This window comes from Ruditapes philippinarum, unplaced genomic scaffold (genome assembly GCF_026571515.1).
Source record: "Ruditapes philippinarum isolate M1 unplaced genomic scaffold, ASM2657151v2 ctg842_1_1_1_1, whole genome shotgun sequence".
Classification (NCBI taxonomy): Eukaryota; Metazoa; Mollusca; class Bivalvia; order Venerida; family Veneridae; genus Ruditapes; species Ruditapes philippinarum.
The window spans coordinates 621,696-648,883 of record NW_026866721.1 but is presented as its reverse complement, the minus strand read 5'-3'; the positions used below and the strand labels follow the sequence as shown (position 1 = coordinate 648,883).

Here is a 27,188-nt window from a genome sequence, read left to right as displayed (position 1 = left end):
ATTATACGCAAGGGATCTAAATTATACTTATAAGAGTATCGAACTGTTAACTAATTTTGGGAGTTTAGTGTGTGAATAGTTCAGGCGTTAGTGCCGTGGTACGTTTTTCCGAGGGTCCTGGGTTTGAGGCCCGGTCAGGCTGCACATTGTTCTCATATTGACTATCATTTGACGTACTCAAATTGTTCAGCACCTAGAAAGTATGCTATCGCTAAAAAGACGAATCGTAAAATGTTCACATTAATTTTACATGAAATCCAACTAATTAGTTTACTCATACAGAGCTAAATATACATAATTATGTAGATCGATAAAAAATATTTGGTGGCGTTCAACCACCTTACAACAAATCCTAGAAATATTTAGTGTCGGTCATTATTGCAACGGGAACCAGACAAACAATATGGCAGCGCCCATACGTGGAACGAAAACAATATAGAACTTTTACAGCTGCTTATTCATTTATTTATGAAATTAAGGTAATTCATTATTTTATTGTAGATTTTTAACTATGTGACTTATTCAGTAATCAAACTGTTTTGTTTCTGTTACATATCTTGGAAAAAATTTGTAGAGAATTCGCCCCATTGACAATTCGGCCCATATTTTAGACTACATTTTGACAATCAGGTTTTTTTTTAAAACAGCTTTTCACTGAACATTGTTGACGAATTTTTAAAACAAGGAATATAAATGACATATTTTAACAAAACTCTGGATGTAACTCAGTCTCCTCTTTCTATTTCCAAGTCAATATAGGGCTTGTTATAGTTTAGGTCGGTCTAGTCCTTAGTCCAACTAATTGTACTGCGCGACGAGATATTGTGCTATTTTCGTGTCTGGGCAATATCTCGCCTCTAGAACGAAAATATCTCAGAATCAAGCTTTGGCACGTCAATATATTTTGACTAGGAAATCAGATAAAAGAAATTTGTCCTTTTTATTTTGGAAGTGGCTAGCCGTACGGGCCCGTACGGCTAGCCAAAAGTTCTAGCCGTACGTGAGTCACGTACGACTAGCCTGGACACACTGTATTTGCTAGCCGTACGGCACTTTTCAAAATTATATGGAAGTCGAAATGCATCTTTAAACGACGATTTTAATGAAATCCCCGCATTTGTCCTAGTGTGTTCACTTTAATAAAGATAAATCGCAATTTAATTTTGCAAAAAAAAAATAAATATGAATACGAACAATTAAGCGTTGTATACTGTAATCTAACTTTACAAAATTGTCAAAGTTGTATGTTATAACGTCCTTGATTTTCATGCTTACGATTTGTATGAAAGATGAATTGTTAAATCTGCTAATTGAGCACATGGATCGAATAAATAATGATCGGAGGGGATTAAATAAATAAATAAAAAGAATATTTAAAAAAAACGGTGAAAAGGAAAATAATTTAATAATGCAAACTTTCCTTAATGATGGACGATGGACAAACTTCTATAACGTCGGTAATTGACGCAATTATCAGAGCCCAACAACAATTATTTTCGGTGTTTTGTTGTTTTTTTTTGTTTTTTTTTCAATTTAAAAATTAAACTTAATGAAACAAAAAAGGATTATTATCAAAATTTTGTCAACTATTTCAATTGATGTTATTTAACTGCAACCAAATGCTATTTTTTTCTCGACGTCTTGAGATGACAAAGTACATTCTTTGCTGTAGCCAACACGTCGATTAATCTCTAAAAAGTAAACATTCTAGACTAAAATCCTCGCTTAAAGTCATAAAATAAAATACGCACTATCGCCTTCCATATATTTTTGAAAAAGTGTAGTACGGCTAGCCAATACAGTATGTCCTGGCTAGTCGTACGTGACTCACGTACGGTTAGAACTTTTGGCTAGCCGTACGGGCCCGTACGACTAGCCACTTCCTTTTATTTTACATTTTTCGCTTTTAAAAGTGGCATTCAATATTTCAAGCACTGTATTCTGTTTTCAATCTGGTTACTCTGTAGCCGAAAAGTTGCGATTGGTCTGTTATCAGAATACCCAGCCATGTATCATTGAGTTTTATTAAAAATGGCTGAACCCGTCAAGAAATAATACTGATAATAACATTGATAGGTTACACTAGGAAGTCAAAGGCCTGGACTGTGAAGGGGGCCCAGGCTTCGGCTTGCCCGACTATAGACTACACATGTAATACGGGGTGGTGTATTTGGTAAAGGAACAATCCCACCTTTTTGGATTAATCATAATTGTCAAGTGTGCCAAGTGAAAATAAAAGCAGTGCATGTAATACCAAATGACTCCTTTAAAACAGAAAAATGAACGATATTTTTACCGGCTTCCCCGTTTGCCTTATTTAATTATTAAGGTAGAGAATTCTGTATTTTTTTTTTTTTTTAATTTGATTTCCTTATAAATATGCACATATAGTTTATAGCCTCGGGGTCCCCGTCTTTGACTTCACTGTATAATACATTTTTTCAGGCTTTGATTTGAATAAAAAAAATATAGATATATCTTTTTATAGCACACCTAGTGACCCTCAAACATCAACATATTTATACAAATAATTGGAAACTGGCACAGACCAGGCCAGTTATACAATTCTATTCACAGGTCTCTTGCAGAGAAATAGGTAATTACTGATTTATTCAGGAAAGTCTGTTAGGAGGAACCACTGCCGAGAAATGATGATAAACATATGACTGTTTATGTTGGAGTTAAAATCTAGTAAAACAAACTAACAAAACCTAAATTTTTGATTTCAGCAATCATTTGATATCTAGGTGTTAAAAGAGCTGGTAAAGATGGGGGAAAACAAAGATTCAGGAGACCAGAAGCTTCTTGCTGGAGCTGTTAAAGCAGCTTCATTCAACATGGTACTACAGGTAATATCAAATTACAGATATTTTTATTTTCACTCATACATATGTGGCCAGGAAAATGATAAAACATTTTTATAATGTTCTTGTAACACAAAGCATTTGTAGTAAATCTGTTAATCTAGTCAAAATTGTGATCAATATTAACTTTCTCAAATAAATCCTTACCCATCTGGTGGTTATTGAATCTACCAGTGTGACCAGAAATGTCCAAGAATAACCAATGCATTTGTGCATTCTTAATATGCTCTATACTGTTCACTATTCAGTTAGTACAGTATATTTTTTTTAAATTTCCCTGAAAAATGACTAATGGCTTTGTCTGGATTGAAAAATGAACATGTCCATTGAAGTAATTTAGGATGATAGAAGTGATAAAGACCACAATGAATGTAGTGGCTTGGAATCTACCTTATGAAGAAACTGTTCCTGCTAATGCTAATTGGATTATTGCTTGTCAACATAGGTCATAGTAGTGGTGACAAAATATATTTCAATCTTAAAGTGATCTATAGGCATAATCTGGAATATAGACTTATAAATTCTTTTCACAAATAAGCACTGTTTTGAAATGAAGAACACTTGGACTGCAGAAACAAAATATTGTTATTAATCCCATTTATTATGCAGATTTCTTTATTTTTGTAAAATCCAACTGTTAGCTTATATTATAAATATTCTAAAACAAACTTTTTTTCTGTAAAATCCTATTTTGTTCTCTTAACTATAGGAACAAAATTTGTTATTGATTTCTTAATTAACTTTTCTTATTTCCTTTTCTTCTTTTTTCTATTTAAAGCTGATGCTGAGAATGATGACATTTGCTATAAATGCCTTCGTCCTCCGCTACATCTCTCGTGACATGTTGGGTGTGGTCAATGTCAGGTTGACGTTATTGTACTCTACAACACTGTTCCTGGCCACTGAAGCATTTGATAAGGCATGCCTCAGCAAACTTGAGAAACAAGATTGGTCAAAAATCATCAATCTGATGTGGTGCACGTAAGTTTAAGTTGCTTTTTTTTTGCTTTGTTATGCAGGTTAAAGCATTATTATTAAGGTTTGAATTTTGTTATGAGGGCTTGAGCTTTAAGGTTTAAACTTTGTTATGATTATTATTAAGGTTTGAAAATTGTTCTGAAGAATTGAGGATTATTATTAAGATTTGAACTTTTTAAGAAGGTTTGAGTTTTATCATGAAGCTTTAACCTTTGTTATCAATGATTGAGCATCATTGTGAAGGTCGAGCTTTGTTATTTAGGTTTTAAAGGTTTGATCTTGGATAAGAAAATTTGAGCTTTATTATAAAGCAAATAACCATTTAAACACAACCATATTATCCTCCAAAAGGTATTTATATCACAAATTTATAATTGATAATACTGTACAACTGCTTTCTATGATGAAGATAAAAAATCATTTTTTATATTTGTTAATAGTATAAAGATAATAAAAACTTTACCATTGTCCAATTAAACTTTATGTTACAAATGTGCAATACTTCAAGAATCTTTATAATGTTCTTCATAATGTTTAAATCTATGTTTCAGTGATTTTAAAATCAATGCTGACTTAATAATCTATAAATTGATTTCTTACAGGGTACCTGCTAGTATGATTGTGTCACTGGTCCTTGGCTGGGCTTGGATTTTCCTGTTGGAGAAACCAGACTCGAACCTTGTACCTAGTTACAGTGTGGGTGTAGTCAGTTTTGCCGTATCTACAGTTCTTGTGATCTTGTCAAGACCTCTGTACATAATCGGACAAAAGTGTATGTTTGTAAAACTTAAAGTAAGTATGTTGTTGTTGATGTTATAAATACTTTAATTGTTTTACACAGAATTACTTTTAGTTTGATTGTGTAGGAAGCTATATGAATAAAGACACTCTCTCGAATCTGTTCCTGGAATCAACCAGTACTGAGCAATGTGAGTGTGAAGTTTCTTGCTTAAGTAACAACAGTTTTTTTTCCTGACTGTGATTGAAGCCAACCATGTAGCAATCCTTTAAATACTAGTCCAACCACTTGTCCAAGCCAACACATACATACTTGTTACTGAAGAAGCTACCTTTCATATGAAGAGATAATGGTTTAATCAGAATAAATGCCAATGCCTGAAATAATGTTCATGACAGACAAATTTGTGCCTTATTCTCCCAATATAAATATAATTTTACAGTGATAATATGACAGTCACTAAGTGTTGGTCGGCTTATATTTTACCAAGATAATAAAGGAAGTATTGAAAATTTAACAGAAATTGAGTGCGGAAGGTAAAAAGTGACATAATTATATAGTGACACATTATATAGTGACACTCACAGGCTGTTCAAGCTGAAAAGATACTCCCAAACTCAACAAAAGCAGGTTTTCCTCCAATCTTATCCAGGGGTACATATAAACTCTGACAGTAACAATTTGGTAATAAATTGATGATAAGAGCAATATGTTGATCCCTCTATTGCAAATGGTAAAGAACCTTGAAGTTATAAGGGTAAAAGTTTGAAGAACTCTGTGATGAAATGAGAAAATCCCACATTTGCCAAGTTTCAGATAACATCTATAATGCTTATCTTCAAAAGAGCTTTGTTGAAGTTTTTAATCTTGCCACACACTGAAAAGCTATTACATTTTGAAATAGAAAAAAGATTGATACCTTATAATTACTTGTGAATTTGATCATTGAGACATCACCACATGCCCCTCACTGCTGTGTGTTCAAATCCTGACAGGACCTTTGGATTCTTTCATGTGAGGAAGCTATACAGCTAGCATACGGAACGTCGGTGGTTTTACTCAGGTGCAAGTTTGTGCCTGAAGTAATGCACAGAAGGGCACTTGAGGTCATCATTCACCAGTAAAGCTGGAATGTCACCATATGACCTGTAATGTGCCTGTGTGACGTAAAACCCAATCAAACAAACAAACATTGAAACATCACATTAAATTGTTGTTTATTATGCGGCTCATTTACTTTGAGTAATGATAGGCAAATATACAATATACAGCCCTAATATTTAATATATGAAATTATGCACATTAGTTTAAGTTCAATTATAGGTAGTTAACTGAGAGCTGTCCTGCCTAACTCGCACCATATCTTTTAGACTATAACTTATTTATAAAGATATTTAATCTATCTCTAAATATAAAAATATTATGAAAAATATTTTTCTCAACCACATCATGTGAGAAGGTTCCCTATCTAGAAAACTTATCAGAATAACCACCTTGAACAAAGAATTTTCATGAAGAAATGTTGTTCTTATATAATTTCTTTAGTACCTTCCACTTAAACCTTGAATTTTCCTTATTAACTCTATATCTAGATTTCAAATATCAAATATATGTTCATTATTAACATCTTTATCATATAGTAAGATAATTAAATATATTAATTAGTTTAATTAACATATTTATCTAATAAACATATCTATCTAATTATTACATAATAATGTTTTTTATTTTCAGGTATTGTCAGCAGGTGTAGCAGAACTCAGTAAATGTTTATTAACTATTGTGCTCGTGATTTTTCTCCCACAACTTGGTCTCATTAACTTTGCAATTGCTCAGGTAAGGGAATAATTTATATGACAGTTACATGTACTTTGACAGAATTATTCATTCAGTTAGAAAGAAAAGTTTGTTCCTGTGAGTGCTAAGTGTATTTATTTCGAGGAAAATTTATAGAATATTGAAAGAAAAATTTAAATAAAAAAATGAAAATTTTGCGTGTGTCTCCCTAAATAGGCCCATTATGCCTTGGAAATGCTTTTATTTCTGTTTAATGTTGGTGTACTTTTATAGAATCCAAAAAGTAACTCATTGGCAAATTACCCAAACCATCTTTTTCATCTGTTGTTTTTTTTGGCAAAAGGTACATGCAGAGACAAAGATAACACAAACCTTGCTAAAATTGAAAGTGATTAGTTTGTCATCATGCAATATCAAGCCAGGCCAGCAGTCTTGACCAGGCTCTTTATTACTCTTTGCAGCTTAATTTTGATATGCTATGTCTCTGGTACATGTACAGTTATAGTGAATTAGTATTTTGTGTGAAAGTCAAAATACTACTTTGTTCACATTTTGATACTTTTATGACAAATTATTTCACATTTATGTAACAAGTGTCTAATATTCTCTGAATCTATTATCTAAACATTATAAAATTTGCTTGCCTTTCTAAAGAAGTTAAAATTTGTTTGTGTCTGAGGCATTATGTGCCTTTAAATATTTTTTTCCTTTAAGTTCATCTTTTGAAAATTTCTTCTGGGGTTGCAGCTTCAAATATTTTGAATATGTTTCATACATAAATATAAGTTGTTATGATAATTTTACAGGTGGTATATGGTCTGGTTATGAGTGCAGTGTATTATGGGTATTTTATTTTCTACATCAACAAATACGGCAAGAAAGATGATAGTTTTCCTTTTACTTCTGTGAAACAGTTATTTCCATCTAAACAGAAAGATACAGTAAGTATTGCAAACAAAACTAGAGTTAAATCACCATTCTTATATCACTTTGCATTTATTACTGTCTTTTTAGCTCACCTGTCACAAAGTGACAGGGTGAGCTTTTGTGATCGCTTTTCGTCCGGCGTCCGTCCGTCCGGCGTCCGTCCGTCCGTAAACTTTTACTTTAAATGACATCTCCTCATAAACCACTAAGCCAATTTCATCCAAACTTCACAGGAATGTTCCTTTGGTGGTCACCTTTAAAAATTGTTCAAAGAATTTAATTCCATGCAGAACTCTGGTTGCCATGGCAACCGAAAGAAAAAACTTTAAATATCTTCTTTTAAAAATCCGAAAGAGCTAGAGCTTAAATATTTGACATGAAACATCTTATAGTGAGTGTCTACCAAGTTTGTTCCAATAAAAGCCCTGGGGTCAAAATTGGCCCCGCCCCAGGGGGTCATTGATTTTCCCTATATGCATATAGTAAAAACTTAAAAAAATCTTCTTTTAAAGAACCCAAAGAGCTAGAGCTAAGATATTTAGCATGAAACATGTTCTAATGGGTGTCTACCAAGTTTGTTCAAATAAAAGCCCTGGGGTTAAAATTGGCCCCGCCCAAGGGGGTCATTGATTTTCCCTATATGCATATAGTAAAAACTTAAAAAATCTTCTTTTAAAGAACTCAAAGAGCTAGAGCTAAGATATTAAGCATGAAACATGTTCTAATGGGTGTCTACCAAGTTTGTTAAAAAAAAAGCCCTGGGGTCAAAATTGGCCCCGCCCCGGGGGTCATTTATTTTCCTTATATGTGTATAGCAAAAACTGAAAAATCTTCTTTGAAAAAACCCAAATAGCTAGAGTTTAGATATTAAGCATGAAACATCTTCTGGTAAGTGTCTACAAAGTTTGTTCAAATAAAATCCCTGGGGTCAAAACTGGCCATGCCCCAGGGGTGTCATTGTTTTTAACTATATGTGTATAGTAAAAACTTAAAAAATCTTCTTTTAAAAAACCCAATGAGCTAGAGCTTAGATGTTTAGCATGAAACATCTTCTTATGGGTGTCTACCAAGTTTGTTCAAATAAAAGCCCTTGGGTAAAAATTGGCCCTGCCAGGGGGGGGGGAGGTGGTGGTGGGGGAGGGCAGAGGTCATTGTTTTTCATTATATGTGTGTAGTAAAAACTTAACATCAAGAAACATCTTCTAATGGGTGTCTTCCAAGTTTGTTCAAATAAAAGCCCTGGGGTTTAAACTGGCCCTGCTCCAGGGGCCTATATACAGGTGAGCTACCTCAGGGCCATCATGGCCCTCTTGTTAATGGATTAAAAGGGTTTCCACTAAGGTTTTGTTTTAACACACAAAGACCTTCATTGATATCGGAATGTGTTGTGGTATGGTGTTGACCTTTTGTCTTTCATCAGACAATTGATTTCCCGATAACTTATGAAAATATCAACAATTGTGGTTATGTTTAGCATCTTAGTATGCTATATCAAAACATAGCTAAAGTTTGATTTTCTCTGTAATCAACTCCTTATTGATATAGAGTTATGCCCCCTTTTTAAGGAAATTTTCTGTGAAAATTACTGATTTCCACCAAAAAACTTTTGAAGAATTTCTGTGGTTGTGTTTATTATGTTTGGCATGTAAGTATGTTATTTTACAACTTGTGTTTCGTTGGATGTTCACTGCAATCAACTCATTGTTAAATAGAGTTTTGCCCCTTTGTTAATCGTTTTTTTAGTGTAGTTATTGGTTACTGCATGATATTTTATTTAAGAATTTCAATGATTCCCACATATATTGTACATTTCATAACTAATATTGATTACACTGTGTAATTCAAAACTTAAAAACTGTGTATTTTATAACTTATGTATTATGTATTAAGTTATAAATTGTCCATTTCATAGCTTACATACTGTGTATTTTATAACTTATATATATTATATTATGTATTTCAGTCATTTATAGACCCTCATCAAGCATGGCTGACATTTAGCATATTCAAACAAAGTTTCCTCAAGCAGATTCTTACTGAAGGTAATGTTTTTTTCCTAGAGTTTTGAATCTTTAAATTAAAGCGGCCTTCAGCTTTTACTTTCAGTTAGAAAAACAATTATTCTGTGTTGTTTCAAACTAAGTAATTTTATCTTGAAAAAATCTCAGGTTATGATACATATATAGAGGATATTGAATGAGTGTAGTTTAATACTAACTTTATTGAATGAGTTGAATAAAATCATATTATGCGAGCCTCTGGCGAGCATAATATTGTTTTATTCAACGAGTTCAATAAATTTAGTATTGTATCTACATGAATATAATATTCTATTTATCACATATATAAAATAAGAACAGTAAACTGTTAAAATAAGTAATTTTTCAATGACCCACCTACAGTGTAATGCTAACATTAGCGCGCTTTAACGCTATGTTTATATATAGCGCAAATGATGTCACGTCAAAGTATCGTTTTTTTTATAAAATGGCTTTATTACTCCTGTCCCGCAGTTTATGTGATAAAATTTAATTCAATCATGTCTGATATAAATCCGATGAATAGCCAATATTTGGGCTATCAATTTCTAGCTAAATTTCTGCCCTGTTGGGCAGTTAGATGCTTAAAGTTCTGACAATTCACCCAACCATTAAATCGGTAATGCAGGGACATGTGAAAGACAAAAACACCTAATTCCCCCTACTATCCTCCAGACTTCTATATGGATACATGAAGGAAATTGGGATGTGCATGACTGGTGCTTGTCATTGAAATTTTAAGTGAAGAAAAAAAATGACATAGTGATATTGGTTATCAAATGGTTTACCATGGACTTTTATATGTCATTGAACGATTTAATATTTCATTCATATATATATGGCAATAAAAAAAGTAAGAATAACATAATTTTAATGATGTGTATCAGTTGATGATGACTCTGTATTGTGTAACACTGAATTTTATTACAAATTTTATTCTAAATTTCCTTTCAGGTGAAAAGTATGTTATGACTATATTTGGTGTTTTAAGCTTTGCAGATCAAGGTTTGTTTGTTTCCTAATATTAAAATCTTATTTTACCACAATTGACAATATATCTGTTATGCAAAATTTATAGGTATCTGCTGTATGATAAAGCTGATATGATTGAACCAATGTATATTAATATACAGAAATTTAACGACCTGTAAATTGCTTATTGAACGCCAGTGGTTCTGTGCCTCTGTTGACTTAAGCTACTTTTTGGGTAAAACAAGTAAATTGCTAAAGACATGTACAGTGCCATTTGGAAGCTGTTCAAATTATCTCTTTTCTGTGCTTTAGTGTAAATTACATGTATATTTATGAAAAATCAGTGATTCCTATACTACTGCAGAACATTTGCTACATTGTTTGTACTACTTTAATAAATGTTGTTTGTGGATGAAGAATATGTTCCATATACTGCTAAATCTCATGACCAAACCAAATATCAGCTGGATTGTTTTCATTTTCAATGTAGGGAAATTCAAGATTTTTTAATTTTACTACAGTCAACTATCGTTATCTGGACATCGCTTTTCTCGATATTTCGTTATCACGATGAAATTTTTGAAAGTCCCGATTTTCTTCCTTCTTTATCTTTATTGGAAATATTTTTTTATCTCGATATTTTTATTTCGATATTTTCAGTATCTCGATGTAAAATTTCAGCTCCAACAGTTATTTTCACACTATTATCCTTTGTTTATCTCGACTAATAGTTTTCTTTCATCTGTTCCCTTCAGAAAAACATTTATAATCTGGACAATAATTGCTCAATAGCGCGTGATGATTATGTTTTTAACAAGTTTAGCTGTTTTTATAAAAGTTGATCTATTTAGCGTGTTGATTGACTTATGTCCAAAATTAGTGAATGTTATGTTCTTTTTAAATATTCGAACTCTGTATCAATTCATTATGACTTTAAATGTAAACGAAATAGTGAAAGTATAGAAATGTTATCGTTGCAATATTGTTTCACAACAAAACCACCAATCAATCAGCGATCGAACAATCTCCAGACCCGATAAATAACCCGGGAGGAAATCCGGATCAACCACCCTGAAAACAAAGTTTCCACTATATTGGTGTATTACTGAATCACTATGTGTTTTTATCACAGACTACCGTATTTCTGCCAGTAAACATCCGCTAATGTTACTTTGTTAAATTTGACTAGACCTATGGAAACAAGACATGGGGATATCATAGTTTATTTGACATAAGGTATGCACATGTCTTTTTGTAAAAATCAATTTCTGCCTTATTCAAACCCTAATATGTTTATCTCGACATTTCGTTATCTCAATATATCTTGGACGGTCCCGATAACTTCGAGATAACGAGAGTCGACTGTACTATTATTTACATTATTTTTGTTGTTCTTGAAGGACCCCTTTAGTTTAAAATTTGATTAAAATTATAATTGAATTAATTTCTAATAGAAATTTTGATTGTTTATATTGTAGGTATCTATGATATAGTGAACAATCTGGGATCCATGGCTGCACGTTTTATATTCCAACCCATTGAAGAAAGTGGTTACCTGTTTTTCTCACAGCTCTTAGTAAGAGGGGAACCAGTCAGTAAACAAAAACAGGTGATTTATCAATGTACAGCAGCTTTGTTTTGATTTATGAACTATCTCAATTGTTGATACTGTGTAATTGATGTTAAAGTCTAGTTAATATTCAGCTATTTTGGGCTCCAGCCTGACTCTGTTGTAAGGCTACTATAGCATGTTTTGACATGGAATGTAAGAGTCTTTTCTATCATAAAGGATTTAAATTATAATCAACGGATTTTATGAAGCCTGAAGTCATCCACAAAAATCAAAATACATGTAATTGTGTCACATGCCTTTTATACCAAACACTGGTAATAAATAGAGTATATTAAATGAGTGTAAGTTCAATACTGAATTTATTGAACGAGTTAAATAAAATTATATTATGCGAGTCTCTGGAGAGCATAATATTATTTTATTCAAAGAGTTTAATAAGAAACTTACACGAATATAATATTCTATCTATCATATACCAAAAGTATAGACCGTTTGAAGTGAAAACGAACCATTTTTCATTGACCCGCCTATAGTATAACGCTAACATTTTGCGCATCCTAAAGCTATTCTTATATAACGCAAATGACGTCACATCAAGCCTTGCAATACTATATTTACGGAATCACAAAAACAGCACGGGTATATGATAAAAAGAAATATATCATGATAATATTACTTGAAGAACAAATAACAACAACAGCATATTTACTTGATAATAAGGCCACCAGCCCATTATATACAACACAACACAAGACAAGAATCAATTTACATCCTTCGATTAACATCATTTGATATACAAGTGTGATGTAGTGAAAGAAAGTACAATAATGTCATAGAGACTCATAGGGAAGACTGGGCATGCCTAGCCATGTTGCCTCTTTAAATAAAGTCATTATTATAAATATTATTTCAGGAATCGTGTCAGTTAGCTGTTGACGTGATGTCATGTTTGTTGAAGCTAGTGATATTGATTGGTGCTATTATACTGGTGTTTGGTATACCGTATTCCTATCTGGCGTTAGATCTATACGGTGGTACCATGCTCTCATCCGGGTCAGGTATGTACAAATAGCAGTTTTATTAAGAAGGTTTTTGAACAGAAAACTGGAGGATGGGTAAAAACAATTTCTGCCTTGTGCCAAAATGCCATAATAACAAAAGATGGGTGAGTTATATGGCAAATGAATATTCTTATTGAAACTGTAGGGCTCACCAGAACGGAAGGTTCAGGATGAGCTATTAGTATCAAAGGGGGATGATCTGTCATCCATCGTCCGTCGTCATGCGTCAACAATCGTCTTCTTCTCTGAAAGTGCTGTGCTGATTTACCCCAAACTTGGAGCACACTCTTGACAGTCACACTTTAATTTGCTCATGCCATTCAATTGGTCCCTTTTTGGGCTCAACAGAGCTAAAAATAGAAAAATCTTTAAACACTTTCTTCTATTAAATTAAATGATGGATGATCATCAAACATTGTCAGGCAGTCTTTTATCAAATTTGCTCTTATGAATTTGATTGGCCCATTTTAGAGGCCGCTTAAAGATCCTGTAACACATTTTTTTCATGGTTTTATTTCATAAAAATGATGCTCAAATTAAGATTTGTCAATATTGTAAGTTCCAAAAAGCATTATTTATAAAGATATTACCCAATTTAACATTTCATGTAAATAAAGGGGGGTAATTAGAAATTTGTTTTCTATAAATTCTAAGTCAAATTTTCCAATAAGAAATGAATGCATGTAATTTATTGATTAAATATAATGTGCACAAATATTTGCAGTACACATTTTACATATTCTTTGATGTTTGAAAATTGTTTTATTTGCATAATTATATACATATATAACTTTTTGCAAGTGTGGTATTCACACAGTAACAATATCAATCACAAAACATACAGGATCTTTAAAATAGAACAAGGGCCATGTTAACATGGCCATCTCCTGTCGAATGTGTTTGCTCATTGAAGAATGTATGTGAAGTAGAGCAGAATAATTCAATTTTAAGAGGTCTTTTGGTAATGAAAACTGATAGCTGAAGTGATTACATATTTGAAACCTATGTGAATACTGATGGCTGAAAATATAAAAGAGCAATAACTAAAAAAATGCAGGGTAGGTTATCATTCTTGTGTGCTGCACTCCTCTTCGATGATATCTGTCTACCTATGAAGTTTTAAGTTGATACCTCTTACACATTTTAAGATACTTCCGGACAAAAAGTATGAAAATTACAAAGGGCAATAACTCAAGAATTATAAAGGGTAGAGTTATCATTCTTGCGCACAGCATTCCTCCTCAATAAGATAAATCCACCTATGAAGTTTCATGTTGACATCAGTTGTGCTCTACTCAGGTAAAAATTAAGTGTGAAAAATAACAAAGGGCAAAAACTCGAAAATTATGAATGGTAGAGTTATCACTCTTGTGCACTGCACACCTACTTAGTGAGATATATCCACCTATGAAGTTTCATGTTGATATCTCAAGGGCTTTTTTGAGTTATGCTCTGGACAAAAATGAAGTTTGAAAATTAACAAAGGGCAACAACTGAAAAAATATGTCGGGTAAGTTATCATTCTTCTCTATATGATCTATCTACCTGTAAAGTTTCAGGTTGATACGTCAAATTCTTTTGAGATATGCTTCAGGCAAAAAGTATGAAAAATAACAAAGGGCAATAACTCAAAACTTATAAAGGATAGAGCTATCATTCTTGCGCAGAGCATTCCTCCTCAATAAGATCTACCCACCTATGAAATTTCATGTTGACATCTCAAAGACTTTTGAGTTATGTTCCACTCAGGTGAAAAATTAAGTATGAAAAATAACAAAGGACAATAACTCAAAAATTATGAAGTGTAGAGTTATCATTAATGTGCACTGCACACCTCCTGAGTGAGATCTATCCGTCTATGAAGTTTCATGTTGATATCTCAAAGGCTTTTTAGCTCATCTGTCGCAGTGACATGGTAAGCTTTTATAATCGCTTTTTGTATCAAATATGAAAGAACTTTGCCCTACTTTTTTTTCCATTGAGAATGCCTTTATTCGAAATTCCAGACGGTTTATATCACATTATCTGTCCCAAAACAATTTAAAGTGATAATACTGGTCAACACTGCATGATTATTTGATTGTAGAATTACGAATGTCATACTCTTGACAGGCATTTTAATCACTATATTAAATTCTTCAGCATCAGATTTCCTCAGATCATTTATCTTTAACATTTATTAAAGAATAGGTAACCAAATCACATATTAAGCTTTTAAACATTATTAAGCAGTTCTTCAATTAAAAATATTTTCCTAAATTTGTAAAATGTTTTTATGACAAAACCAGTTTTATTTTTAATGACTTAAAATGAATCAGTCTATAACAATGTATAATGTTTGGTCTGTAATACAAAAACTAATTATGTTGATAGTATTTAGTATCAGATATTGTCAACAAACCACAATAGAATCATTTATAGATGTTGTTGGCAGGTGTAAGACACATGATCCGATAATACATATATATTTATATTGCAGATGATAAAAATGTTCTATAACAAAATATTATTATTCATCATATAAATGTTTAATACTATTTATACTATTTAGAGCATTAACAACAACTTTTTTCCAATAGCAATATTTTAAATTTTAATACAATTTCCAAATGATACATTCCTATTGTTTTCTTTGATTTTTAAAACATTAATGGAAAATGTGCCCATTATAGATCTCTCTATCCACTTTAATGTACGAAAAAGAAGAAACATATGCAGTGAATTAGGTATTTACTTATTTTGATAATACAGTTAAAATTGTATTGTTCTATGACAGTTTATAGATGTGAAGGAAGTTGTCTGGTGCCTTACAACTGAAATACAGTTTCTTTGTTTCTCCACACCAACATACAGCCTTTGGTCTCTTCAGATCCTGCAGCACCACCTTTCCTGTAGAACAATCTCCTGATATCTCTTCTATAACATTTCTCTTCAAGTCACACACAAAGACAGTACCATCATCTGACAGTGACATTCCTGTAGGCCAACTCATACCACTATAACTACCTATCACATCACCTTGCCAGTTTAATCTTGTTACTGTCTTCATGCCTAAGTCAGATACATAGATAGAACTTCTGTTACTGATGACATCACCTAGAGATCTGAAAATATTATTTCCATCAATTGTTGTCAGTATAGTGCCATTCATATCAAGTATCTGAAGTTTTTGCAGGATTAAGGAATGACACAACAAGTTTATCTTGGTAACAGCTTATACCTTGACAGTCAACATCAACCTTCACTGCGTGCTTCTTTACAAGTTTGTTTGATGAGATTGATATAAATTGTATTGTTTGTGTATGTTAGGAAGTATGACAGCAAGTTCAGTACTGGTTACTCTGGTGATATCCAATGGTCCAGCATCTAGTTGTAGTTGATCAAACACAGATTTACTGCTGGTATCCACCATCTTTTATGGCATTGTTATAGTGGTCAGTGATGATAAGAAGATCAGGAGCCAGCAGAGTCATTCCTGTTATATTGCAATTATATTCATCTTTTGATGTCTTCACACGGAATTGTCCCTCATGTGAAGACTGTCTAGATTTAATTTGTATAGGTTGACGTTTTTTATTAAAACTTTTCAGTGTACCCAGTGACTTCTTTTTTTTTAAACAAATTTAATATTACATCATTTGATTGAAAGTTGTGCTCTTTGATATCATACAAAAAAAGTTGTTGTGCTTTTCCCTCCACGTTCTGTATTGTTTTCTCTGCAAGTTTATGTTCCATGAAAAGTTTGTTGGCCTGTTTTGATGTGTTAAGTTGTTTGATCTTGTCTGCTGATATCTTCAAAGATTTGGTTATATCTTCGCAAATTTCTTCTACTGCTTTCAGATGTTTTTTGTTATCTTGTTCTATGACTTTAGCTGCATCTTCAGCCTGTCTCTCAAGTTCATCTAGTCTTTGGTTGATTTCTTGCCGAAACTTTTTAATGTCAACACATGCATCTTTGAGAGAGCTATTTGATTAGTATATCATGTTCTTGACATCTTCTACCATCTGTTGAAATTTGTCGGAAGTGGTATTTACTGCATTCAAGATAACTTGATATTCTTTGCTGTCTATAATATCACCAGAACTGTCTGGTATATAGTTGACTTTGCAGGAAGTAACTTGATGTTCAAGGGTAACACAAACACTGCACAGAAATTCTGTATGGTCATTGCAGTAGAACTTGAGAATTTCTTGTGGATGTTTCAGACATGATGTGGTTAGGACATCAGACTGACCTGTGTGTATGGATGTTGAGGTTGCTGCAAAACTTTTAGGCATATTAGTAGCGTCCTTAAGTGTATGGTGTTTAGAAAGCCTATTTATTTTATGGGCTGTAAAGCATGTGTGGCAAAGGTGTTCCTTGCAGTCAGTACAGTAACCATGTGCAGGGAGTCTTGGTCCTTCCTCGTCACAAGGCTGGCAGTAAATTTGAAAATCTTCATCTGATGACATGGATGTTGTGGAAGATGAACATTGTTTTGAAGCTTTCTTTCCTGACACTGCCATGTTTTACCTTAAATGCATTATAACATAAACTTTGTATTTCATGTTTGTCAAATTGCCTTTGTGTATATAACTATATCATACTCTAGCAGACAATTTAAAACATTGGTAGTATCTTGCTTACTTTTAAGGCTTGTTTAGAGTAAAAAGATGAGCAGAAAATATCTTTTAGAAATAAAACATTTTAGATTTATATTTTAGATGTTATTATTAACATAACACTTCATTGTAAGATCCATATCGATGGCTTAACTCAATAAGGGCGTAACTACATTTTTGAAAATTTTACAGTAGATTTCTGTATATTCTCATTACATTTATACTTTCTTTTGTGATATGAAAATATACATTCTAATATAACTTATAAAACATCAAAATGAATTATGTAAAAAACATTTGAGAGATAATATTATATGGAATAAGGGTGTTGGTATACTTACGTCCATATTGCAGTAAGATTTACATTAAACATGGGCATTTTTTGTTAATATGCAATATGGTACCATGTCTATATATAATTCAATCAAAATAGGATATTTAACTTTTTCAATGATTTTTCAAGAAATACCTCAAAGTCTACATCGATGTATTTACAATTCTACAATGTGACATCGAAATTTATACCTCCTGACGTAATATTCAGGTTATAAATGCCTAACTTGTTTTATTCAATAAATTGAAATATATGTTAAAATTTTTATTTATTTAAGTTTTAATTTATTTTGTTTGGAATAAGTTTAGCAAACAATTAAATTAATTTAGTGCTTAATGTATTCAAGAACTTGACAAAAATATTTTTAACTATTGAAATTTCTGCAGACACTAGTTTTTGTCTACACATTAGGACCTTTTGTAATTACATTGAACCAATAAAGCATAGCTACATGTATCATGTGTGTCATTTAAGACATGTATGAAAATGAAAAATGAAGTCTTTGTGAATGTTACCATTCTGTTTCCTTCATTGATTCCTTTCATTTCTGAAAGGTGATTGCAATCATTTCTATGCCATCATTTAGCTGAATAGGCGCAATAACTACAATATTAATGCGTTCACATAACAGTAGGGTTTGATTTTCAAAAATATGTGTAACATATTCAAATGTTTGCACATTTAAAATATTCGTTATACATGTATTTGTTTTGAGTGCTTAGTAATCCTTTTTCTATCAGTAAAAAAGCTGTATGCAGCAAGTAATTCCCCTGATAAATATGTAATATGTTTTGACATGTGGGGTTTTGTCCATCTTCTCTAAATATAGTATTACATTGTTAACATAAGGGATTGGGCTCGAATGAAAAAATAAGCTTTGTTGAATAACTATTTAGATCACTTGGTTTGTTTGTGAAAAAAATATTAATGAGCAGTTTTTCAAAAACATGCCATCCATTAATACCTTTAAACACTTGGATTCCTTATGCACTTGTCATTAGGTTTTCTCTGCCCTACTCACATGGAAAAAAATGGGGACTTTGACTTGTCACAGGACTTCCACTTTAAGATCTAATAAAATATCCAATGGTGTGATCCGCAACAATTCTTCTACATATTGTAAGTAAGCGGCTATATCCAATCTTTGTTGCTAAGATAAAATAATTGCATTGACTCAGAAGTATAGGAACAACTCACAGGTTATGACGTGTCTCAATTCCCATGCTTATGCTATCACCCAGGACACTTTTGACAGTGGACATTAGTAAAATATAGAAAACTCAAACACAACTTGCCTTATTTTAATAAGTTTACTTTTCAAAAGAAGTTAGCAAGACATAAGGTCATTTTAATTCATGGTTATCATAAAGCAAATAGTTTTGTGTTGTTCCTTATGATCATAACAATTTTGAAATTAAGTACATTATCTCCTAAATGATAAAGTGGCTTGTATGATTACATAATTAAAATCAGATTTTTAGTACATTTTTTAGTAAACCATGAAAATAATGTCTAAAAAGTCTCTCTGGTATGATGTAGATAATATTAAACCATTAAATGAAAAGTGACATATGCTAGTTAACTTCTGCCAGATCACCCCTTTTCTAGATTGTTATTCCTACCCATAATTAGATTATTGGGTTCCAATTACCAAATTGTAAAAGTTTTACTAATGATAACAATAGGGATGTTTCTATAATTATAGTATCAATTACATGTATGTAACTTGACTTTTTGAAAAATAAGTAGTCTGAATGAAAATTTGAACACAAGCTATCAACAGTGTTCAATTAATTGTAATCTTAAATGGGGTCTCCAAATAAGCTTGTTATACACCAAGTTTGATTACAATATCTCATTCCTAACTCCAGTTATTGTCAGGAAACCATTTTTCTATTTTTAGTAACACTGTAACGGTGACCTTGACCCTAGGGGACCAAATGCAATACCCACCCAGGTCTTCATATAAGCTTCCTTTACATCAAATTTGATTACAATATCTCATTCCTAACTCTAGTTATTGTCCAGGAACCATTTTTCTATTTTTAATAAGGGTGACCTTGACCTTGACTCCAGGGGGCCCAAATGCAATACCAACCAGGGTCTTCATATAAGCTGGCTACACGCCAAGTTTGATTACAATATCTCATTCCTAACTCTTGTTATTGTCCGGAAACCATTTTTATTTTTAGTAATGGTGACCTTAACCTTGAATCCTGGGGATCCAAATGCAATACCAACCGGAGTCTCCACATAAGGCAAGTTTGATTACAATACCTCATTCCAAACTCTAGTCATCGCCCGGAAACCATGATGTGGACCGACCGACCGACGGACCGACCGACAAACTGACTCCTGTATACCTCCCTAAACTTCGTTTGTGGGGGTATAAAAAGAATTAAAGCACAGTAGCAGTGTTATATACACTCACACCTGATTTGAAAGTTTCATGCCTCAATCAATATACTGGAGTTATTAGTTAAATACATTTTGGTCTTATTTAAAGGCCCATTACGCACCAGAAATGCTTTTATTTTTATTTCTCTAAAGCTTTTATTTTTTGGTGTTCTTTTACAGTTTCCAAAAAGTTACACATTTGAGATACAGCTAAGCCATTATTTGTTTCTTTTTACTTTTTGGCATTTATTACAGTACAATGATTTTTAAATTACTGCTTTGTTTACATTTTGCTACTTTTATGACAAATTATTTTACATTCAGTGCCACTTTGTTTTGTTCATGATATATGTATCTTACATGCTCTAAAACTATTATTTATACATTATAAAACTCTTTCTAAAGAAAGCAAAAATTATTCCTTTCTAGGGCATATGTGCCTTTAAAGGGACTCAACTGAGATTTTTTTGCCTTGACAGGGCTAGATATTATTTTTCGACATTAATGTTCCATTTGATGTAGGTCTAGACCAAAACAGGTGTTTCAATCCCTCAGTCTGTTTTTCCAGAATAATAATTGTAATTGTGAAAAATGACCTGAAATTGAAAAGCATTGCAACGCTTTTCACTAAACCGGGCTAAGAATAACAGAAAATATGATTTTCAATATATTTCTGGCTGTATAATTTTATCACTTTTTGCAAATCTTTTGTCTGTTTTAAGAAATTCATATTTTAGGCTGTTGTACCTCAGTGGAGTTTGTTCCTTTAATCTAAAGCCTTCATTTAAAATGTTTCATGACATAGAAAGTTATCAGTTACTTGTTTCACTAGAATAATGACTTCAGAAACACAGACATGTGGTATACTCCGTAAATGATCTCTTACAATAAAAAATAAATATTAAAAGAAACACTGAAAATGTGATATTTTATTGAATATCTTCATTTAATTGATAAACTTGAATGTTTTTAAATACTTAAGCAAATGGGCTGATTTTATGTGCAAATGAATGTCTTTAAAACACAGTACAAAAGTATGCATAATATATGTGATGTAATTGTTATACAGTGCTACAGAAAAAGCTTTAAAGTTAAATTTCTATAACTTTTGTCCTGTCAGCTGGTTACTTCTGTAAATAGTAATAATATAATTCAGTTACCGGGTATTCTGTTTACAAAATAAAAGTTTTAGCAGCAGATAATGGTATCAGTTAAAGAAACCAATGAGGTTTAAATGATGCAGTTTGTTTTTGCATGACTGGGCAATTTTTTTAATAAGATAGAAGAGAAAATGCATTTGAAACTCATTTGACTTCAATATTTTAGCAAGTCTTGTTTCATGGACACTATTATATACTTAAAGTAGATCTAATATTGTTACAAAGAGACAATGATATCTTTTTGCACTTTTATGGCATCACTGTGATTTATTTAATAAATTACTTACGGTATGTCTATGTTGCAGAAAAGAAGTTGAACTCTTAAATGCTTTATATATATGCAATAAGGACGAAAGTCAAGTTACTCCCTTATTGCATAAAAAACATAAGTCACTTTGAGATAGGCCCTTATAGCATTATCAAAAAGTAGATACAAAGAAATAATATACTTTGTTCAAACTTTTAGAGTTAATGAGATAGACTAAAATAATGTCAAAAATGATATAAAACCATTTTTGGAAAAAAATGTAGTAACGCCCTTATTGCCTTAAGCCCTCGATATCCATATTGGTTTTCATTTAAAAGTATATAAATGTATTTGTTAATGTCAAAATATTTGTTGTGTTACGAAAAAATCCCATAATATTATCATTTCTCATCAAAAAAACACTTAATGAAATATGTACAAATATGTAAGTATGCCATTGTGACAGACAAAATGACATTAACTACTTTTATGCCCCTCTTCAAAGTAGATGGGGTATATTGCTTTGCATTATTCTGTCTGTCGGTCATTTGATCGGTTCGTAGACCAAATGGGTTCCGATAAAAAAATAAAGAATTCTTGGGCCTAGGAACTTCAAACTTGGTATGATGATTGTTTATGACCAGTAAATGGCCCCAATTGATTTAACCCATTACTTCATATACACGCCTTTTAACGCCTTTTTCACCCCCCCCTTTTTGTTGTCTCAAATGGTGAAAAAATGCATTATATAGGCCCTTAACACTTGTTTTTGTTTGAGAAATGTTGTTAAAAAAAGTGACCACATTTTCGGCGCGGCCCCCAACCAAAAGATACATCAGGGGGTTGCCAGAAGGGGGATGTGCCCCCTTCTGTTTGGGGGGGTTTGAAGGGGGGCGGAGTCCCCCTCATCGCCAAGAAAATTTTGGACTTGTGAGTGGCTATAAATGACCCCAGATTGATCATAAGGTAACGTGTAACCAACGCTGAAAAGCATTTGACTCTATCTCAATCCATTGAGAAGTTGCAGCACTTTGAAATCAATTATAATGGAAAAAATCAACGCAAAATAGTGATTTTTGGCAATTTTGAGATGTCCCCTCGTTGCCATGGTAACAGAAAAGTTAAGCCTGAGCATGTTGTTGCAAGGGCAATGGTCCAGTTAACATTTGTGCCAAGTTTGATTAGTGTTGAAGCAGTTTTTATAGTATTATAGCAATTTGAACTTGTAACGGGAGACTTTTCAATGAAAACAGCCATTTTTCACAAAATGCTCATGAAGTAATGGGTTAAGGGTCAATGGGTCAAAGGTCAAGGTCACATTGACATTGTAGGTAAAAACAGTTTCCGATCAGTAAATAACGAAGGTTTAGATCCTAGGATCTTCAAACTTGATATAATGATCGTTTATTACCAGTAGATGATCCCTATTGATTTTGGGGTCAAGGGGTCAAAGGTCAAGGTCACATTGACCTTGGAGGTAAAAACTGATTCCGATCAATAACTGAAGAATGCTTAGGCCTATGAACTTCAGACGTGGTATGATTATTGTTCATGACCAGTTGATGTAACCCCTATTGATTTGGGGTGACATTGACCTAGTAGGTAAAAACGGTTTCCGATCATTAACTAAAGGATGCTTAGGTCTAGAAACTTCAAACTTGGTATGATAATTGTTCATGGCCAGTAGATGACCCCCGTTTATTTTGGGGTCAAAAGGTTAAAGGTCAATGTCACATAGACCCTAAGATTACCCCAATTGATATCAGGGTCAAAGGTTAAAGTCAAATTGACCTTGTATGTAAAGACAGTTTTCAATCAATAACTCAGTGACTCAAGTTGCCCTGGTTTTATTAAACTAAAAATGCTTTTGGTATACATATTTCAAAGTCTCATGCAATATAAGAAATTGGCTGTCATTAAGGAGGTCTACAAAAAATTTACACATAGATTATTTGGTAAGAGTTGTGTTAACTTTGTCATTAAATGGCTGCACACAACCTTTACAGTCACAATTACCGGGTACCTACCAGTAGATAATCCATATTGATTTGATTTTTGGCCACTAGTCAAAATTCAGTCTAAATAACATAACCACATGACTAATTAGCTGCTGATAGGCACATGACTAATTGGCTACTGATAGGGGTCATACATGTTTTACAAACATATCTTGTTAGTTAAAGAATTAAGAATATTGTAAATCAAAAATGAAACTTCCATAATTTTAAATTATCAAAAATATTCAATTTCTTTTGGCATCAAACGTAAGGTTCATTTATGGTTACACAATTAAATAAAAAACAAGAAATAAAAACTTCATTTCATCTTATATGGTCTATTTACCGAATTGACTATACACTTATATACACTATAATAATTTGGTTTCATTCTTTATATTTTACTTCATTTTTGGGCCAAAGTTATTGTATTGTATGTCAAAATGAAAATCCCTGGTTTAGAATTTATGCTGGACCAGTCAAAAAATTAAGTTTCTTTCTCCTGATGTGACCTGGATGGGTAGGTAAATATAGAATTTTATTACTTGTTATCCGGTGGTTTATAGAAATATATCAGTCATTTTGATAATTTCACTGTTTTAAATTTAAACTCCTAACGTTGTTTCAGTGAAATACCAGCGTGCACAGTACTGGAAACCAACTTAATAACGTGACGTCGTAAATGACGTCACATTGTATTATTATTTGGCGAGCTTTTCATTGAGCATTAGGTTAAAATGTCTTTCCAAACGTTTCTTTACATATAATAAAAATAAAATTTGTTTAGTTTAGTGTAAGATTGAAATATATTTCACCTCGTGAACACCAAAAGTTCATATTTCACTCATGACTGCGCCACTCGTTAAACATTACTTTGGGTGCTCACTCGGTGAAATATATTCTGATCTTACACTGAACAAAACAAATATCCTCTATTTATCCAGAACATTCTTTTTTATTGCATATAATTATTTCCTGTGTGTTTTCATTAAAATGGATTTTAATAAAACGGGTATCGTATTGGCAATTAAACCTTTAGGCAGAAGTTCTAATTCTGGTTAGGTAGTGGGAGGGAAAACAAACAATATTTTATAGGCAAATCAATATGATAAGTCTGATTTTATTGACCTGTCAATTATGAATACATTTTAGCACTCATTCAAATATTCGATCCCATTTCGGTTTGTTCCGTGTAGTTTACGAGAATTAAATGTTGAATATATAAGTCATGTTTTGAAAGTCATGCCAGCTAAATGTGAAGATTTACGTTAATTCACAATAGCACAGTCAGTTAAGAGAATGCCTGATAATTGAGAGGTCTGTGGTTCGATCCTTACTGATGACATTCTTTCTTTATTTTTGCAGTATACACATGTATTTTAATTGAACCGATTTGTAGTGTGTTTTAAGGCATTGAAATGACAATTATTGATTTTAATCCGTTTTAAAACATGTTATTTAAAAAGAGTTATAGACTTTGCCAAATTAAGTAAAACATAATAAAACAAAATGGACAACCCAAAAAAATAATCATATATAGCTTCAATAATAATGTTGAAAGTATTAATAAGAGAAAAAAACATGGACCAACCCGGTCTCATGTATGGCACTTAGATTATAAACTGGTACTTTACCCTATTGGGCTATAACGCTCAGTACACTTAGTTCAGATATACACATTAAATTAAATTCCATCGTACAGCGTACATCTCACAAAACTTACCGAAATCTACCGAAGATTAATAAATTGTGTGCATCGACCGAAGATTAATAAATTGTGTGCATCGACCGTGTAATCAGTATGTAATTGACAGGTTAATAAAATCAAACTATACATAAAACAAGTTGTGTTCAATGTAAATGATGTGTGCAGACAGACAGACATACATACATACAGACAGACAGACAGCACACAACCAAAAATTATGGATTAAAAATATTTTTTTTGTGTGCAATCATCATTGATGTTTAAAACTGTTATTTATATGTTTTTATGTATTGAACATTGTTAAAAAAATCCTTTTCAATTATGTGTTGAAATTTATAAACCTAAATTTGTCAACAGTATTTTTACCATAATGCTTTCAAAAGACAATATATGCATAATGTAAATTTATAGAGAAACAAAAATCAAATCACCCTACCTTAAGTTATGCTCAATACTGTGTCACAGGTTTTAAATCATCCACTGTAATGATCTAAACTTTTTCTAAAGGTTAAACGTAAATATTTACCGTTACTATTGGATTTATGGATTCATGGAATTCAATACCGATATTTACTTCCTTGTATACTAAAATTGATTTTTAAAATTGTACACATTTTAAACTAAACTGTTTTAATATTACAGATATCAGGTTTTTATTTAACGGATACAAGTGCATGGTGTTTGAAATTATATCATATTTTGATTTTGTCTTTAAAAGTATTTTAATCATTTAGGAAAGATAAATTTGATATTTAAATCACAAATTTTAAACCATTACATCTACCTAAGTTTATACATGTCCACAGTGTTTCAATTGATATATATATGAGCCGTGTCATGACAAAACCAACATAATGGGTTTGCGCCCGCGCAGTCTGATAGGGATCCATGCTGTTTGCTATCAGTTTCTCTACTTGTTATAGAGTTTGTAAGCGAACAGCATGGATCCTGATCAGACTGCGCTGCGCGGATGCGCTGGTCTGGATCCATGCTGGTCGCAAACCCATTATGTAGGTTTTGTCATGACATGGCTCATATGTATAAGCATCATAAATGATATATATAAATAAAAAGAGTTGTAAATCTGTTTTATAGCATTTATAGCAGTTTCAGAGTAGACCCCCCATAAGGGATTTTAACTTCCATTGAAAGATAATTATTATTTATGATATATGGGTATCTCATTAAGATGATTTTCACGTGCATAACATGTTATTGATGATTTCAATGTTACTGTTAAAGCTCATAAGTTTGAATCTGCTAAATTCTGCTCGCAAACTATATATAAAAAATAATCGCTTGCTTTAAACCACTCTCAAAACTCAAAATATAGATTCTCAGCTTTAAAGCTACTTACCTAGACATAGTTGACTGTGATTATTAGCTCGCCTGAGGCAATGTCCTCAATGTGAGCATTTTTGATAGCCCATCGTCCCTCCGTGCGTCAACAGTTTCTTTTGACAACCTCTTCTTATAAACCACTAGGCCAAATTTGTTAAAACTATGCAGGTGTGTTCCTTCAATTTTGTTGAAAAAATTAAATTCAATAAAGAACTCTGGTTGCCATGGCAACCTAAAGATTATTTACCAAAAATCATAAAAAAATCTTGCAAAACACTAGTGCTTAGATATTTTGCATAAAACATCTTCTAATGCATGTCTACCAAGTTTGTTCAAATAAGAACCTTATAAGGTCAAAATTTGCTCCGCCCAAGGGCTCATTGATTTTCCTAATATGTATAATGAACCACCTAACAATAACTTCTATAAATAGATTTGATCACGTGACAAAA

General features: G+C 32.2%; 1 protein-coding gene across 1 annotated transcript in view; it reads left to right on the top strand.

Moving 5' to 3' along the window:
• Nucleotides 1-360: 360 nt before the first annotated feature.
• Nucleotides 361-27,188, top strand: part of LOC132733463 (protein RFT1 homolog) — a 36,629-nt gene continuing 9,801 nt past the window's right edge. Inside the window, 10 exon segments of the mRNA XM_060720113.1 lie at nucleotides 361-479; nucleotides 2,730-2,849; nucleotides 3,643-3,845; nucleotides 4,445-4,634; nucleotides 6,316-6,417; nucleotides 7,185-7,319; nucleotides 9,269-9,347; nucleotides 10,299-10,349; nucleotides 11,795-11,925; nucleotides 12,803-12,947. Coding sequence (XP_060576096.1) covers nucleotides 2,769-2,849; nucleotides 3,643-3,845; nucleotides 4,445-4,634; nucleotides 6,316-6,417; nucleotides 7,185-7,319; nucleotides 9,269-9,347; nucleotides 10,299-10,349; nucleotides 11,795-11,925; nucleotides 12,803-12,947 — 1,117 coding nt within the window. The 5' untranslated portion in view covers nucleotides 361-479; nucleotides 2,730-2,768.